The sequence below is a fragment of the Pelophylax lessonae genome (genome assembly GCF_965119305.1).
Source record: "Pelophylax lessonae genome assembly, chromosome: 4".
Classification (NCBI taxonomy): Eukaryota; Metazoa; Chordata; class Amphibia; order Anura; family Ranidae; genus Pelophylax; species Pelophylax lessonae.
In genome coordinates, this window is record NC_138771.1 from 352,371,290 (window position 1) to 352,389,421 (window position 18,132).

The following is an 18,132-nucleotide window of genomic DNA, read 5'->3' on the forward strand; positions in this document are numbered from 1 at the left end:
AGCGATAGAGTGCTTTTCAGAGTACATCTAAACAGTTGCTATCAGGTACGTAGGAGGCGAATTTATCTCCTCAATGTTTTTTTTTTTTTTCCAAAAGGTTATTTTCAACGGGACTAGTGTGCCACAATGGTTTTGGCGTGGCCCTGTTGACTTGACTGGGCAAGTATGACAGGCAATTCTGCCTGACTACTCAAAATGCAATGCTAGATTTGCTACAGTACAAATTCCCACAGACTGTATGTTAGGCTTTAGCTGGGCATAAAACTGCTACTCAACTGCTTGGTTTTACCACTCCCTGCAAAGTTATACACTCGAGGGGGCAAAAAGCATTCACGTAACACACATTCTAGGACAAGTACAACTGGGGGAGTCAATGGTAGAAAAGGATCTGGGTGTTTCAGCGAGAGAGATAAACATAATTTTGTCTCTGTACTAATCATTCATAATATCTCATCTAGAATATGCAGTTCAGTTTTGGCCACCAGTTCACTATAAGAATATCGGGGAACTGGAGAAAGTGCAGGGAAGGGCAGCTAAACTGGCAAGGCATGGAGGAGCTAAGCTATGAGGATAGATTAGAGGAACTGAATTTATTCTCTTTTGAGAAGAGGCAACAAAGGGTGATATAATCACCATGTATAAATACTTAAGTGGAACATATAGTGAACCTGATGTAGAGTTAAGCCCCGTACACACGTACCGATGGTCGGCTTACAAATGTTCCTCTTTTCTCCCCGGGATGTCGGTGTCTGCTGAAAAGTGCAAAGACAGCACAAGGACAGCACAAGAATTTTGTCCGCCGACTGCAGAAGTGATGTCATGTAATGGTTAACTTTCCCTGTGTTTTCTATTTTCTGAGCATGCCCAGTCTTGCAAATCTGCGGTCTGTCGGCCGAATTGTGTACTGACAGGCGAACAATCGTCTGTTCTGGTGTCGGCATACAAATATTTTCATGTTTGCACGAAAGACTTTTGTCCGCGGATTGTGCGCAGACATCTGTCGGAGGCACCATACTAACACGCGTACAATCGGCAGATCCTTCGTCCACCGACGTTTGTATGCCGACGATCGGTACGTGTGTACGGGCCTTTATTCCCTTTAAGGTCATTACAAAGGAAATGGGGACACTCTTTACATAAGGGGTAATATCGATTAACCCTGCACATACAGAAAGGCTTCTTCATAGTAAGAGGCAAAAATCAAATAAATGGAATAGACGATCAAGAGCTAGTTTTTAAAGGAGTTAAGAACTCCATAAGTATATTGTTGTAAAAAATGTCTGGCTGAACTAAATGGGCTCATCTTTTTTCAACTTGACAAAGACTGACCACACATTAAACAATTTTCCTTTAGATTTACCAAAACCATGTAATATGAGGTCAAATGTACACTTTCAATTTGTATGCAATCAGGCATGCCCTTGCACTACATCGTTTTAAAAAACTGCTTGGAGGAGGAGATACTGAGGGATCCCTAGACTACTCCATTGCAGATATACTTCACTATGGATGTCAATATATTCTTTTGAGCTAACTGGGAGCATTGGAGCATTCATTTTGAGCGGTGGATATCGGTGAAGCAGTGGATGCCAGAGAAACCAAAACTTTAAGCAGTGGATGCCAGCAAAATTACAAGCCCACAAGAGAAAAAGGAAATTCAGCACCCCCATCCCAGGGTTAATACCAGCTGAAGCGCCTTTAACCACTTAAGCCCCGGAAGATTTTACCCCCTTCCTGACCAGGGCCTATTTTGCGATTCGGCACTGCGTGACTTTAACGGACAATTGCGCGGTCGTGCGATGCTGTACCAAAATGAAATTGACGTCCTTTTTTTCCCACAAATCGAGCTTTCTTTTGGTGGTATTTGATCACCTGTGCGATTTTTTGATCATGCGCTATAAACAAAAAAGAGCGACAATTTTGCAAAAATAACAATATTTTTCAAATTTTTTATATGAAATTCCCCCCCAAAAAATGTAAAAATCTAAATTTTTTAAACATTTTAGGCCAATTTGTTTTATGCTACATATGTTTGGTAAAAAAAAAAAAATCGCAAAAAGCGTATTTTGATTGGTTTGCACAAAAGTTATTGCGTTTACTAACTAAGGGAAAGATTTTTGTCATTTTTGTTTTTTTTTTTTTTTTAACGAGAAATCGCGGCGATCTGCGATTTTTTTGCGGTACTGCGACATTACGGCGGACAGATCGGACGAGAGATTTCCATTCTATTAGCGCCGATTCATCTTTTACACTTTATTTTGGTAGTATTTGGTGATAATACTAGAATTGGCTGCTGATGGTCTAGGACTTTGTCCTAATTTTGTATCTACAATACTTACCAGCGATTTTATTTATAATATATCAACATTTTGTTCCTCTGACCCCCTCCTGTTCTGATACCTGAGTGGCAGCGCATAAATCACCCCCTTCTTTTGTTCAAAGAACAAAAAGATTTTTAATACAAAGCAGCACATAATATACACATTTAATGTCGGTTGACACTTATGTGATCGCAGACATCGCATATGATTCGGAGCGCACATCTCCTAAAATCACATGCGATGTCTGTGCGGTGCAAATTCAGCCATACGGTTTGTATGGCTGAATTCGCACCGCAATCGCAGTGAACTCGCACAGGACCCTTTTTTTTTGGTCCGCGGCAGAATCGGATCACATAGTGGTTCACACCAGTGCGATCCAATTCATGTGCAAACTGTCAGATCACACTGCGATATGCGATCTGATCTGGGGGTGTCGTTCACTTTGAATTGACACCCCCAGCGTATTGCATATGGCAATGTGAACAGCCTGTTCTGCGAATGCAATGCGGGAACACGCAGTATATTCGCAGTGTTCCCGCATCGCAATAGTGTAAACTGGTACTAACACTTGTTGGGCACATACCTAACCCTTTGATTACCCCAAGATATTAACCCCTTCCCAGCCAGTGTCATTAGTATAGTGACAGTGTATAGTATTATCACTGAAAACTGTATTAGTGTCACTGGTAATGTCAGTGTCAGTCTGTTCCCCCCCCCCCACTATCCCCCCCTGGTGACAGTTCGCGTCAGATTGCCCATTGGCTGCATGATCACAGTTCCACTATAAGTCGCTGAAAATCGCCATTACAAGTATAACAAAAATAAAAATTCCAGCATATATACCATATTTTGTAGAGGCTTTAACTTTCACACAAAATCAATCAATATACACTTATTGGTATTTTTTTTTTTTAACCAAAGACATAGCAGAATACATTTTGGCCAAAATTTGTGAATTAGATGTTTTAATTTTTTTTATTTTATTTTTATTAAATATGTTTAAAAAAAAAAAAACAAGCCCCTCTCTCCAGTTTTATACGCCTTAGTGGCAGATCCCCTGGCTGTGGCCATCAGGGCACATCCTGGGATTGTGGGCCTTAGGCTGGGCACTCTGGAGGAGAAGATCAGCATGTACGCAGATGATACGCTGCTGTACCTAGCTGATCCTGATGCCTCCCTTGTGACGGCCCTCTCCCTCATTGACTCCTTTGGCTCTTTTTCCGGACTGAAAATGAACTGGGACAAGTCCCAGATACTCCCCATTGACCCCTCCCCTCCGTCCCGCACCAGTGCTGACCTCCCTTTGCGGAGGGTCAGCTGCGTTAAGTACCTGGGGATCCAGGTGACCAATCATCAGCTCGACTATATCCCTAACAACCTCCAACCACACTTTGACCTTATTAAGGGTAGGATACAGGTGTGGGCTCGTCTGCCTCTGGGTGTTATGGGACGTGTAAACCTAATTAAGATGATTATCTTGCCTAAAGTTCTGTATGTCCTATGGCACTCCCCAATTTATTTGCCTTTAAGGCATTTCCGATCTCTGGAGTCCCTCCTGAAATCTTTTGTCTGGGGCAACAGTAGGCTTAAGCTGCCGTGGAGAAAACTCCAGAACCCCACTAATCTAGGGGGAATTGGTCTCCCGGACTTCGGTGCCTATTATTTGGCGGCCCAGCTATCCCACTTCTTTCATCTGGCCAATGCTGACAGAGATAGAGCCCTGTGGCTGATGTGCCCATCTTGTTCTCGCCCCTCCTCCAACACGCTGAGTGCTTTGCTTTGTGGTTCGGTGGGGGTGGGGACATTCGGGGATCGCCGCTCTCTGCTGTTTCAGTATCGTCAGATTTGGGAGGTGGTCTCGGCTCGGCTTGACCTTCCTGTGCATCATGGTTTCACGCCCCTGTGGCACAACTCCTCCCTGCCTGAGTTTATGTCTGTCCCCGACTCGCATGTGTGGAGCTCCCGGGGGATCTACCTGCTACGCCACATACTTGCTCACACTGCCCTCAAATCGTTTGAAAAGTTGCAGGCCGACTTCAGCGTTCCATCCCACATGTACTTTAGATATCTACAACTCAGTCACGCGTTTAGAACACAGTTCAGGGAATCCTCCCCGCAGACTGACCCAATAGATGTGCTTGAGGTAATTACGGGACAGAACCCTAAACAGTTAACCGCCTTGTTTTACACTATTCTCCATCTCCCTCCCTCAACCAAGCTGGCATATGCCTTGAAGGGACCCTGGGAGGGGGATGTGGGCGCCCTGGAGGATGAGGAATGGGAGGAAGCTTTAGATGCCCCCCAAACTGGTTTCTCCCAGGCTCTCTGATCGTTTGACTCAACTGTACATCCTTCATCGCTCCTACCTTACCCCTCTCAGACTCGCTAGATTTGGGAGGGATCAAAATCCCTTGTGCCCTATGCACTCTGGCACTTTTTTCCACCTTATCTGGCAGTGCCCCTTGATTCAGGGATACTGGAGACAGGTAATACAGTTCCTACATGACGACATGGGGTCCCCTCTGACTCTCTGCCCTAAATCTTGCTTGCTGGGTATTTTCCCAGACGGGGATCTGGACAAACCCACTACGACTTTTCTTCATGAGACTCTATTTATCGCCAGAAAGTGTGTTGCCAAGCAGTGGAGGCGTACTACACCGCCCACCCTCTCTTCCTGGAAACTGGAGGTCAATAATGTCCTGCCTTATAAACGCCTGATCTACATCAATAGGGGATGCCCTACAAAATTTGGGACAGGTGGACCCGGGAGCCCTCAGCGGGATAATTTGGTGCACTGGACTCAGTGTGGTGGTGTTGGCCGCTCCGGACTGCCTCTCTCGTTAGGCTTGTCCTTGCGTTGTGCCGGTGTGCCTTGCAGTGTGTGTTCCCCTCCATGCCTGTTATTTCCCTTGATTGTGCCAGGCCAATACTAGTTATGTTCTAAGTTATGTCTTATTTTTTTTTCATTTGCCTACTGTAGGAGTATGTTTATTTTCAAAATAATGTGCATATCTATACTTGCTACATGTTGCACCTTCAATAAAGTTACCTTTTTTGCAACCAAAAAAAAAAACAAAGTAAAAAAAAGTTGTTTTTTTTTTTTTTTTTCAAACCCAGTGGTGATCATATACCACCAAAAGAAAGCTCTATTTGTGTGAACAAAATTATATAAATTTCATTTGTATACAGCTTTGCATGATCGCACAATTACCAGTTAAAAATAGAGCAGTGCGAATTAGCAAAAAATGGCCTGGTTACAGAAGGCATAAAACCTTTCCGGAGCTCAAGTGGTTAAGTCGGCTGTTAAAAGTACTTAAAAAAAAAACAAATAAGGGTTTAATATCACTTCAATACAAAATGCCACTTTAACTTAAGATGAGGTGGTTGCACTCTGTAGGGGTCCCCAACCATGATCTTGAGAGTCATATACATCTGACTCAAACAATAAACAGGACTATTGTTTGATGCCAAAGTAAGCTAAGCAGGTATTAACCATACCCATCTTTGCGCAAAATGCTAATCATATTCTTATCTACATGTTCTTTACAGTGCTCAACCAAAATAACCAAGAAGGTGTTCCAAATGCTTTACATTTGTGTCCTGCAGGCCATTATATAATTGTTGGCATCCTAATGTGCTCTATTTAGGAATACACAAGCCAAATTAAGAAAATTAATATAAACTTCAATGACTGATTTAAGTAGGACCCTGCAGATCATGTAGTCCATTAATATCATTGCTTTTTACAGTTTGTAATCTTGCAAGCTTGTAATCAAATTATGTCTTGCCTGTCCTATTCTGTCTGACAGCAGCCCGTGGATCAGTCATCAATTAAAAAAATAAAGCTAGGAACTGGAAATATAACTGAATTATTTTCAACAAAAAATATAAAAGTTAATTTAGGAAGCAGTAAATGAAAATGTAACTCAGTGTAGTCAGAATAGGAAAAATCTAATTTCATCAAAACTTGTAAATGTTTGCAGACATTATCTATTGATGATTTATAATAACCATTTCCGAAAACACGTGAGAAGCACCATGGTATACACAGCTGCTTAGTCTTGATTGTGATAATCAAACTGACCTAAGCTTTATTGCCATCTGTTGCACCCAACTCTTCCTTACCTCTCGTTTCCACTGCTTGGATACACTTCTGGATAATGCTGAAGCCAATGTTGTCCAGCTGGGCAGCTAGTGAAGAAAATATATATAGGTTAACATGTGTAACTTGCGAATGACCAAAAAATATTATACATATTTCATTTACATTTAAGAAAATTATTATTCTTTTAAAATGAACCTATCATGAGAAAATGGGTGTAAAGTAGAACATGCTCCCAAAGGTGAACGTATCCTTTAACATAAAGCAAAAATGTAAACTACCCTTATTTGAGAACATTCAAACCAAAAAAAAAAATACAAAAAAACTTGCCACAATGACATTTCTAAATTGCCCATAATGACAGTCTGGGCTAACTTTTAAAAGTGATGCTGGATTAGTAACATTTAATAATGGTGCTCTATATTAACGTGTGATGATTGTGCATGGCAGCAGCAATACTCCCTCAAAACTGCATCACTCTTTGGAAAACGATGTGACAAATTATATTGACAGATCTCCCCAAAATGTTAAATCCTGTAATACATTTGCTTATGATAAAAGCATTGCAAGTAGCCAATACCTAAAAGCAGTAATATATAAATATATATTTTATTAGAGCCATTAGGGACAAATTTAAACAGTAGAAATTTATTTATTTTCTCTTTCACTTACTTTCCACACATTTTTGTGCAGTTAGTATCCCTGACTAGTATTACTAGTATTTATGAATTATTCCATAATTATTAGTATACAAAACAGAATTTTTAGAAATACAAGTAGGTTCTTAAGGAGTATAATTTTAACTATTGGGGATAGCACATCAAAATAAATGTCAGGTAGTAACAAACCCCTCATGCTTTTTCAATGACAAAAAAGCTTCTTCTTGTAGTCATTTTCAAAAAAAAAAAAAAGTATGCGAGACCGTGATAACTACATATGACCAAATGTATTCATCCCAGTGGAATATCAATAGGATCTTATTACTTTCCATAACCGACCTCTATTATACTGAAAAGCTGCAAAGTGAAAGTCACGTCTGGGAATTTATTAGAAGGAGATAAAATATTTATTTTGTGCAAAATTATGATACCCTAAAGGCATTCAGCTTACATCCAGAAAGTGAGATCTGAAACAGTCAAGCTAATAAATTATAAGACTCTGTTAAGCAGTTCTGCAATGGGGACTTCGCTCCCTCTTTCTCTTTAATTCCGATTTATTCTAAATGACTGGATATGATATAAACAGACACCTGCCTGTCTTAAAGAATTTCTCTTTGCCTTCTGCGCACATTCAACTATATAGTAGTGCTAGAGCTTGCAAAATATTTATAAAGAACAATTTATTTTATGAAGAATTTAAAGCACCAGTACAATACCAGATTGTTGTACAGGTTAGTGCTTATAGGCCTGCCAATAATCATACCCAAGATGATGCGCTTGCAGATTTTCCACTCAGGTACTGAATGGATGCCGTACAAGGCCTATATACAGTATGAGTATGTCTTCAAATACTCACTACTACTGCCTCACGTACAAGTTCTGCATAGTGCATAATGTTAAGATCAAACACATTTTATATCACAGGGTTCAATCTGTTTATGTCCACATAGATAATACTCACAGGTTTTAGAATTCTATGTTGACCATAATTATTTCTTCGGAAAATGTAGCCTTTTTAGTCTGATTTTCAAGCAAAATATGGATCGAATCCATTATTGTACACCATGACAACAGAGTTCCTTTTTGTTGGTAATCTGATTATATGGGGAACCCTGTTTGTGATACAGAAGAGGTATGCCCAAAGCCTCATACTGCAGGCTCCTTGCTGACTCTTACATACAGAAAAGCCTTCTGTAAAAACTATACAAAAGTACAAAATTGCAGAAAAAGTTTTCTAAAGCCTCAATTAGATTTAACACTGCCATAGAAAACTGAATGTGGCTGATGAAGAGCAAGAGAGGGAATTAGACACAGACTTCAGGAACCTGATGGAAGACCGAAGTAAACCAAGTGAGCTTTCCAAATGTAGAACACTTGCAGTGTTTGCCTGATCACATTAATAGTTCATTGATTGCTTTCATTTGCTGCCTGGAATTGTCCTTTATGGTTTTTCAGGCAGTATATTGGATCATTTACAGTTACTGTTTTTTCCTGCACTGCACACAAAAAGTTACAAATATTTGCATTGCACTTATATTTTTGTTTCTGCTCAGTAAATCCTAATGTATCCACATTGTGCTGACATGGTACAGTGTCACATAATAAATCAAAAGCAAGGAATCCTAGGAAAAATGATAGCCACAGACCCTAAATCAATGCCAGGTATTTTACAATCATAAAATATTATTGTCAGTTGGATTTCAATAGTATATTAATCTGCAACTTCACTGGAACAAACCAGTAATGCCAACATAGCTTATGTACTTTGATCTCTATCTAAAACATTTTATGTAGCTTTTAAATAAAGTAGGAAGGGCTTGAATCCTCCACTTAAGTGATAGAAAAGTCATTTTCTTCTTTAAAAATACCAAACATGTTATACTTACCTGCTCTGTGTAATGGTTTTGAACAGACAATCCCAGATCCTCCTCTTCTCAGGTCCCTTGTCGGCGCTCCTGGCTCCTCCCTCCTGTTGAGTGCCCCCACAGCAAGCAGCTTGCTATGGGGGCACCCAATTTGGGCCGCAGTTCTGTATGTCCATTCAGACACTGAGCTGCATCCCGCCCCCTTTCTCTTCTCATTGGCTCGCTGACTGATTGACAGCAGCAGAAGCCAATGGCAATATCAATGCAAATAATTAGAGGAAAACAACAGAATGGGAAAGACTAGAGAGCTTTTCAAGAAAATTGGAGAAATTAAGGGAAAGTTTTGTGCAAAGATGGGCACGATAATAGACAAAAATGGCAAGGTCCTGACAGAAGCAGAAGAGATGGCAAGAATACACAGAAGAATTATACAAAAAAGATCTGAATGTTCCATATAACCATGATGATGCAGTCACTGAGCTTAAACTGGATATCCTGGAAAGTGAAGTCAAGTGGGCCTTAGAAAGCATTGCTAATAACAAAGCTAGTGGAAGTGATGGTATTCCAGTGGAGTTTTTCTAAAATGCTAAAAGATGATGCTGCAAAAGTGCTGCACTCAATATGCCAACAAATTTGGAAAATTCAACAATGGCCACAGGACTGGAGTCCGATGCCATAGAATGTTCAAACTACCGTACGATCACACTCCTCTCACACACTCCTCTCACACACTAGCAAGGTTGTGCTGGGAAAATTCTACAAGCTAGGCTTCAGCAGCATGTGAACCGAGAGCTACCACAAGTACAAAGTGGATTTCGAAGAGGCAGAGGAACGAAAAAAAACTGAATTTTTGTAAAATCTTACCATAAAATTCCTTTCTCTGAGTCCTCTGACAGTTGCCGCCCACTCATACAGTCTTCACCAATGGGTATTGACCTCTTATCCATAGGAGCAAGCTAGGCATAAGACTTGTTAGAAACAAAGCAATTTACATAGACACACCTGTAGGGGGCTGTCCCTCTGGTCCAATACCCCCCTGCTATCAGCATTCCCAACTCAGTTTGGTAGCAAGCAGTTAAAGTCCAAAATAACTCCACAAGAGGGGCAGGGGCGGCGACTGTCAGAGGACTCAGAGAAAGGAATTTTACGAGAAGATTTTACAAAAATTCTGTTTTCTCTTACGTCCTCTGACAGTCGCCGCCCACTCATACAGTCTTCACCAATGGGATGTCCCAAAGCAGTGTAGACATGAGGGGTGGGAAGCGCAACCGTCAAAAAGGCAACGCAGCACCCAGGTCAGAGAAAGGAACCTTATCTGAGCAGAAAAGGTAAAAACTCTGGGTAACAGAAAAGCTCAACTGGAGCAAACAACCCAGGAAGCAAATAAACAAAGGGGAAAACAACCCCAACAGACAGGGACAGGCAACGCCATGTCCCCATCAAGGCACTGCCACACACAAAACTTTGCGGCCAAAGGAGGCATCTGCTGATGCCAAAACATCAAGTTTTTAGAATTTGGAAAAGATGTGCACGGACGACCAAGTCGCTGCCTTGCACACCTGGGCCACTGAAGCCTGATGTCGGAAAGCCCAGGACGCACTCACCACTCTGGTAGAGTGCGCCTTGACAGGGAAGGCCGTTCCCTAATTGAATAGGCCTGTACAATCGTCTGTCTGATCCATTTTGAAATGGTTACCGCAGACGTAGCCATACCCTTCCGAGGGCCCTCGGGAAGGACGAAGAGAGAATCCGACTTCCTGAAGGATTCAGCAGATGACAGGTACACCATGATAGCCCGGACTACATCCAAGGAATGCAAAGCAAACTCCTTAGGATGCTTAGGATTCGCACATAGCGAAGGCAAGACAATATCCTCGTTAAGGTGAAAATCTGAAACCACCTTAGGAAGGAAAGATTGGTTAGGTCGCAAGACCACCTCATCCCTATTAACCACCAGGTAAGGGGAGCGGCAGGACAGAGCCGCCAACTCCGACACTCTGCGGGCAGATGTGATCACCACCAGAAAGGCAACCTTTCGTGACAGCACAGGCAGAGGAATCTCCCTGATGTTCTCAAAGGGAGGAAGTTGCAAAACGGACAGGACCAAATTCAGGTCCCAAGGAGGTAAAGGCGCTCTCCTAGGAGGAGCCAAATGACGCACCCCCTAAATAAAGGTGCGTATCAAAGAGTTTGACACCAAGGGGCGCTGGAAAAGGATTGCCAGTGCCGAAAACTGACCCTTAATAGTGGTCAGCGCAAGACGCTGGTCCACACCCGATTGCCCCTGGATTCGCAACAGGCAAAATTAGCCTTCCAGGTACGGTAATAGATCTTACCGGACGAGGCCTTCCTAGCCTTGAGTAGGGTAGTAATGACCGCTGACGAGAGACACCTGTCTCTCAGGACCTGGCTCTCAACAGCCACGCCGTTAAAGCCAGCGACTGTAAAGCAGGATGGCAGATCGGCCCCTGAGACAGTAGATCGTCTCTCAATGGGAGCCGCCATGGAGGCTCGACGACCAGTTGTATGATGTCCGCGTACCAAGACTGGTGAGGCCAGTCTGGGGCCACCAGAATCACCAACTTCGGTTCCGAGACCAACCTGCGAAGGAACCTGGACATCAACTGAATCGGGGGGAAGGCATAAATCAGGCGATACGGATTCCAAGGCACCACCAGCGCATCCGAGGCGTCTGCCAGAGAATCGCGCGTTCTTGCCACGAACCTTCCCACCTTGTTGTTTAGCCGAGATGCAAACAGATCCACATCCGGGGATCCCCATCGGGCACACAGCATCTGAAACACCTCCGGGTGTAGGGACCATTCCCCCTGGTCCAGGGTCTGGCGACTCAGATAGTTGGCCTGCCAATTCTCCACACCTGGAATGTGAACTGCCGAAATCACCGGGACGTGCGTCTCAGACCAAGACAGTATTTTGGTCACTTCCAGGGCCGCCCGGGCACTCCTGGTGCCCCCTTGGTGATTGATGTAAGTCACCGCAGTGGCGTTGTCCGTCTGCACCCGCACAGGGCGGCCCCGAAGCTGATGCGACCAACGGAGCAAGCACAGTCTGATCGCTCGCAGTTCCAAGACATTTATCGGCAGGGAGGATTCCTCCTCCGACCAAGTGCCCTGGGCAGACAGAATGCCACCCCAGCCCGGCAGGCTGGCGTCCGTGGTGACCACCGTCCACAACAAGGGGCGGAAGGATTTCCCCTCCGTCAGAGCCGGAGACTGGAGCCACCAGAGAAGATCCTCTATGAGAAGGTAGTTTTTACTCGCGCCTAGGTATTTTATTTAGTATAATAGGGAAGCAGCAAGTATCAAAAGCACTAACTGGTGTAGTTGTGATCTCAAAAATTGTGAAGGATGTATATACTGCGCTAACCTGTTAAATTAAAGGAATAAAGTGCACATGCAAACGTGTACCGGTGCTTACATGTTATCTTATGATGATATAATGAATATGAAAAATATATACAGATATGAATAGATAATAATATATATTGTGCTGTGATGAATCACTAAAGTGCACGTGCAAAAGTGTAAACAATAATAATACTGCTGATAAGTTGTAAGAATAAAATGCACAAAAACGGTTCAAATATATAAATAGTCCGTGAAGTGAACACAACTTATTTAGGTGAAAAAACATGCTCAAAAAGTCTCTGGTACAAGGATGGGATCGTGCATGACTGTGATTCTTTGCGTTCTATCACTCTGTGCCCAGGGGTAAGTTAGCACACTTACCAGAAGGTGTGGATTCCAATGGCGTACGCCAAAAGGAATCTAAAGCGCTTAAGCTGCTGCTCCCTTGTATGGATAGATGGGTGGACGATCTCCTTATGGATAGGGATGGACACTCAGCATGGAAGAAAAAAGGTAGAAGCTCCTCATAGTGTAAAAAGGTTTTCCTTTTATTGAACTCCAAAAAATGCACGACAATCTTCACATACAACATCCATAAGAAATATCCATAAAACCCCCGATCGGTACTGCAGCTAAAACTTTAAAAGCACTCCAAGGTGATAAAACCACTCCAAGTAAAAACGTGGGTGACACAACAAAAACGAACTTGACCCAAAATATGTGGGGTCAATATAAGAAGACCGCTATTGAGCTCCTATGTTTGCCTCGCGGCTGGATAGGACGCTGGCTCTTACCGCTGTTATCGCCGAACCCGGAAGTATGAGTCTCGGCGTGCGGTCCAGCTACTGACTCAAAGCGAGGCAACGTGCGTGCCAACTTGACGCGTTTCGTCAGAGTGTGACGTCTTCGGAAGACTTATGAATTTATGAATGGGTAGAGCTGTCAATCAACAGGCACTTCTCCCTTCCAACACGGTAGGTGATGGGTCGGTCTCTGGTAGGTGTTCGCTGTTCTTAGCCTCAGTATAAGTGGGGAAAGAAAGGAACCGCCAATGGTGCATTATCTTTTAACATTTTATTGAATGTAAAGAATCACACTTACATTTAGATGAAAAAATGCTCGCATTGAAATCACCCTATGCGGAACACAGATGACGGCGGCTGCCTGCAGTGCTAACCGCCGTGTGACGTTGTGTGTGATGACGCGGCGCCTCCTCTCTGATGCGTTTCCTCCCGATTGGGCATCAACTGATATAGGAGGGGAGCTCCCCTCCTATCTCAGCAGTCCAGCTAAAAATCGCTAATTACCGCCATTACTAGTAAAAATAAACAAAACTGACATAAATCTTTCCCCTAGTTTTTAGACGTGATAACTTTTGCGCAAACCAATCAATATACACTTATTGGGATTTTGTTTTACCAAAAATATGTGGCAGAATACAAAGTGGTCTAAAAGGATGTAAAACAAATTGATTGTAACATTTTTTTTTTTTTACTGGGAATGTTAAATAGCAGAAGTGAGAAATATTGTCGCTCCTTAATTGTTTATAGCACAAAAATAAAAAAAATTGCACAGGTGATCGAATACCACCAAAAGAAAGCTCTATTTATGAGAAAAAAAGGACATCAATTTTATTTGGGTACAGAGTTGCACGACCGCACAATTGTCAGTTAAAGTAACGCAGTGCCGTATCACAAAAAATGCCTTGGTCATTAAGGGGGTAAAACCTTCCAGTCAAGAAATAAAACTAAGATCATGGCAACTGGTCCCATCACTCCTTGGCAAACAGAAGGAGAAGAAATGGAAACGGTAACAGATTTTATCTTTCTAGGCTCCAAGATCACAGCAGACAGTGACTATAGCCATGAAATTAAGAGACGCTTGCTTTTTGGGAGGAAAGCAATGGCAAACCTAGACAACATTATAAAAAGCAGAGACATCATCCTACTGACAAAGTGCCATACTGTATAGTCAAAGCTATGGTATATCCAGTATTAACCTATGGCTGTGAAAGTTCGACCATAACGAAGGCTGAAGAATTGATGCTTTTGAACTATGGTGTTGGAGAAGACTTTTGAAAGTCCCTTGGGCAGCAACAGGATCAAACCAGACAATCCTGAAGGAAATTAACCCTGAATATTGACTGGAAGGACAGATCATGAAGCTGAAACCTGAATACTTTGGCCACCTAATCTGATGAGAGGACTCATTGGAAAAGACTGATGCTGGGAAACCTGAAAGGAAAAAGGGGAAGAGGACGACAGGAAACAAGATGGATAGATAGCATCATCAAAGCAATGAATATGAAATAAGGCAAGCTCCGGAAGGCAGTGGAGGACAGAAAAGCCTGGCGCGCTATGGTTCATGAGGTCACGAAGAGTCGGACAGGACTAAATGACTGAACAACAACCACATACTGTATACACACACACACACATAGGATGTATGAATGTGAGTTAGGAACCCTAGACTGTAAGTTCCTTGAGGGCAGGACTGATGTGAAACATACTATATATGTACACATACACATATATATATATATACACACACACACACAGTATCTCACAAAAGTGAGTACACCCCTCACATTTTGGTAAATATTTTATTATATCTTTTCATGGGACAACACTGAAGAAATGACTCTTTGCTACAATGTAAAGAAGTGAGTGTACAGCTTGAACAACAGTATAGATTTTCTGTCCCCCAAAATAACTCAACACACAGCCATTAATGCCTAAACAGCTGGCAACAAAAAAGTGAGTACACCCCTAAGTGAACATATCCAAATTGGGCACAATTAGCCATTTTCCCTCCCGGGTGTCATGTGACTGGCTTTTATTGAATCGTTTATTAAAGATGTAGCACCTGAATGTATTGCATTCAATCTATCAATTATTATCTTATATTTATATTATACCAAATGATTGATAAAATAACTCAACAAAATGCAAATAATGTCTAAACAGCTGGCAACAAAAAAGAGTACACCCCTAAGTTAAAATGTCCAAATTGAGCCCTAAGTGTCAATATTTTGTGTGGCCACCATTATTTTCCAGCATTGACTTAACCCCCATGGGCATGGAATTTCCCAGAGCTTCACCAGTTGCCATTGGAGTCCTCTTCCACTCCTTCATGGCGACATCATGGAGATGGTGGATGTTAGAGACCATGCGCTCCTCTACCTTCAATTTGAGGATGCCCCACAGATGCTCAATAGGGTTTAGGTCTGGAGACATGCTTGGCCAGTCCATCACCTTTCCCCTTAGCTTCTTTAGCAAGGCAGTGGTCGTTATGTTGGAATACTGACCTGCGGCCCAGTCTCTGAAGGGAGGGGATTATGCTCTGCTTCAGTATATCACAGTACATGTTGGTCAATCATGGTTCCCTCAATGAACTGTAGCTCCCCAGTGCCAGCAACACTCATGCAGCCCCAGACCATGACACTCCCACCACTATGCTTGACTGTAGGCAAGTCACACTTGTCTTTGTACACCTCACCTGGTTGCAGCCACACACGCTTGACACCATCTGAACCAAATAAGTTTATCTTGGTCTCATCAGACCACAGAACATGGTTCCAGTAATCCATGTCCTTAGTCTGCTTGTCTTCAGCAAACTATTTGCAGGCATTCTTGTGCATCATTCTCTACAAGAGGCTTCCTTCTGGGATGATGGCCATGCAGACCAATTTTATGCAGTGTGCGGCGTATGGTCTGAGCACTGACAGGCTGACCCCTTCAAACTCTGCAGCAATGCTGGCAGCACTCATACGTCTATTTCCCAAAGACAACCTCTGGATATGACGCTGAGCATGTGCACTTAACTTCTTTGGTCGACCATGGCGAGGCCCGTTTTGAGAGGAACCTGTCCTGTTAAACCGCTGTATGGTCTTGGCCACCATGCTGCAGCTCAGTTTTAGGGTCTTGACAATCTTCTTATAGCCTAAGCCATCTTTATGTAGCGCAACAATTCTTTTTTCAGATCCTCAGAGAGTTCTTTGCAATGAGGTGCCATGTTGAACTTCCGGTGACCAGTATGAGAGAGTGAGAGTGATAACACCAAATTTAACACACCTGCTCCCCATTCACACCTGAGACCTTGTAACACTAAGGAGTCACATGACACCGGGGAGGGAAAATGGCTAATTGGGCCCAAATTGGACATTTTCACTTAGGAGTGTACCAACTTTTGTTGTCAGCGGTTTAGACATTAATGGCTGTGTGTTGAGTTATTTTGAGGAGACAACAAATGTACCCTGTTATACAAGCTGTACACTCACTACTTTACATTGTAGCAAAGTGTCATTTCTTCAGTTTTGTCACATGAAAAGATAAAAATAAAATATTAACAAAAATGTGAGGGGTGTACTCACTATTGTGAGATACTGTAAGTACCTGTAATAAATAAATAAAAACATTTACACATGCACACAAATTATGTATATAATATAAATTTCTTGAGGTTTTTTTTAACAAGGCTGTATTTTTTTACTGTATTTGAATACAAAATTATAGATATTACTATGTGTGCTTTTATGTCACTTAGAGTGCCCTGAAAATCCTGTTTATTTCATTACAAATCTTTGTTGAGTATTGAGGGATGTGGCGCCTTTTGATTGAGTTGTCAAACAGAACCCGCTTATCTATACAGAATTAAAATGCTCATTCAAACAATGCCTACAGGTAAAGATAATCTACTTGAATAAAGGAAAATGTTTTTGTTGAATAAATTATCTAAAAGGCACATCAGTGCATGTAATGGTGTACTGTGAAAAAGGTAAGAACACCCTGGTCTCAGAAGCTGGTATTGCCTCCTTTAATAAAAATTACTTCTTGTAGGTATTTTGCATAATTGCACACCAAACTCTGAGCAGTCCTCTATGCACAATTCCTTCAATTGCAAGAGGTTTGCGGTTCTCAAATTGCTTTTTTCCATGACTCATGGCACTAAAATAGTTTTGAGAGCAACCAACATATTTTTAAGTTTGTAGGACTACCCTTAACTGGAGAATTTATCTTTCTGTTTTGCTGCTGGGTAGATGCTGTGTAGGTCCATACGAATTGTGGTAACAGTACAATTTTTTTGGAAGTCTGAAAAAAAAATCCCCCAGGATAGTAAAATAAAACAAGATCTTCTTGTTCATTTCATATTATCAAAGGTCAGAGATTCTTATGCAGTTTTGTACCCTTTTAATTGCAGAAATAATATCTAATTAAATATCCAAGCAGCTTTTATAAGCTTCTAATTTCACGTTTAATGAGGCACTACAGGGATGAGGATTTATATGCGAGAGCTTGTTTTGTTAGCCTTCGTACAAAAGATTTGACTTTATCTGTCTCCATGGACCCAGAGTCAAATTCATTTGAAGCTCCGTACTGCGGAGGACAACAGGCCTGCTGATGAGTACTGACACTCTGCAATCCTATCACTCACAAGTCCACTTCCAATGCTAAATAGTTACTATATTTACTATGCTTCTTCTAAGCTGAACATTTACACAGAATTCAAGGTGAGAACTAATGTGGTGTACCTAACCTATTTGACACTCAAGGTAGATACTGTTGTATAGAGAAAGGGGTGCTCAGTGCTCAAATTATGTTCAGTAATAATCATGAAACAAATAATTACTGCCAAGACAATGAAAATTGTAGTGTCTTCTTACATTGGTAATAGGCGTTATGCTCCCATACCTGCTGCAGAAAAAAAGGAGCATATAGAGGTTTTCATGGATGTGTATTAGTTAAAGGGCAACTCCACTTTTGCGGAAAAGAAAATTAGTGAAAAAAAAAAAATATTATATATATATATATATATATA

At 41.9% G+C, this 18,132-nt stretch overlaps 1 protein-coding gene across 3 annotated transcripts in view; it reads right to left on the reverse strand.

Annotated features, from left to right (window-relative positions):
- ARHGAP26 (Rho GTPase activating protein 26) overlaps positions 1-18,132 on the reverse strand; it is a 771,897-nt gene that overhangs the window by 401,808 nt on the left and 351,957 nt on the right. For all 3 annotated transcript variants that reach the window (XM_082255674.1, XM_082255673.1, XM_082255672.1), the window contains exon 13: positions 6,447-6,512. In XM_082255674.1, the coding sequence (XP_082111800.1) occupies positions 6,447-6,512 (66 nt within the window). The remainder of the gene's footprint in view (positions 1-6,446; positions 6,513-18,132) is intronic.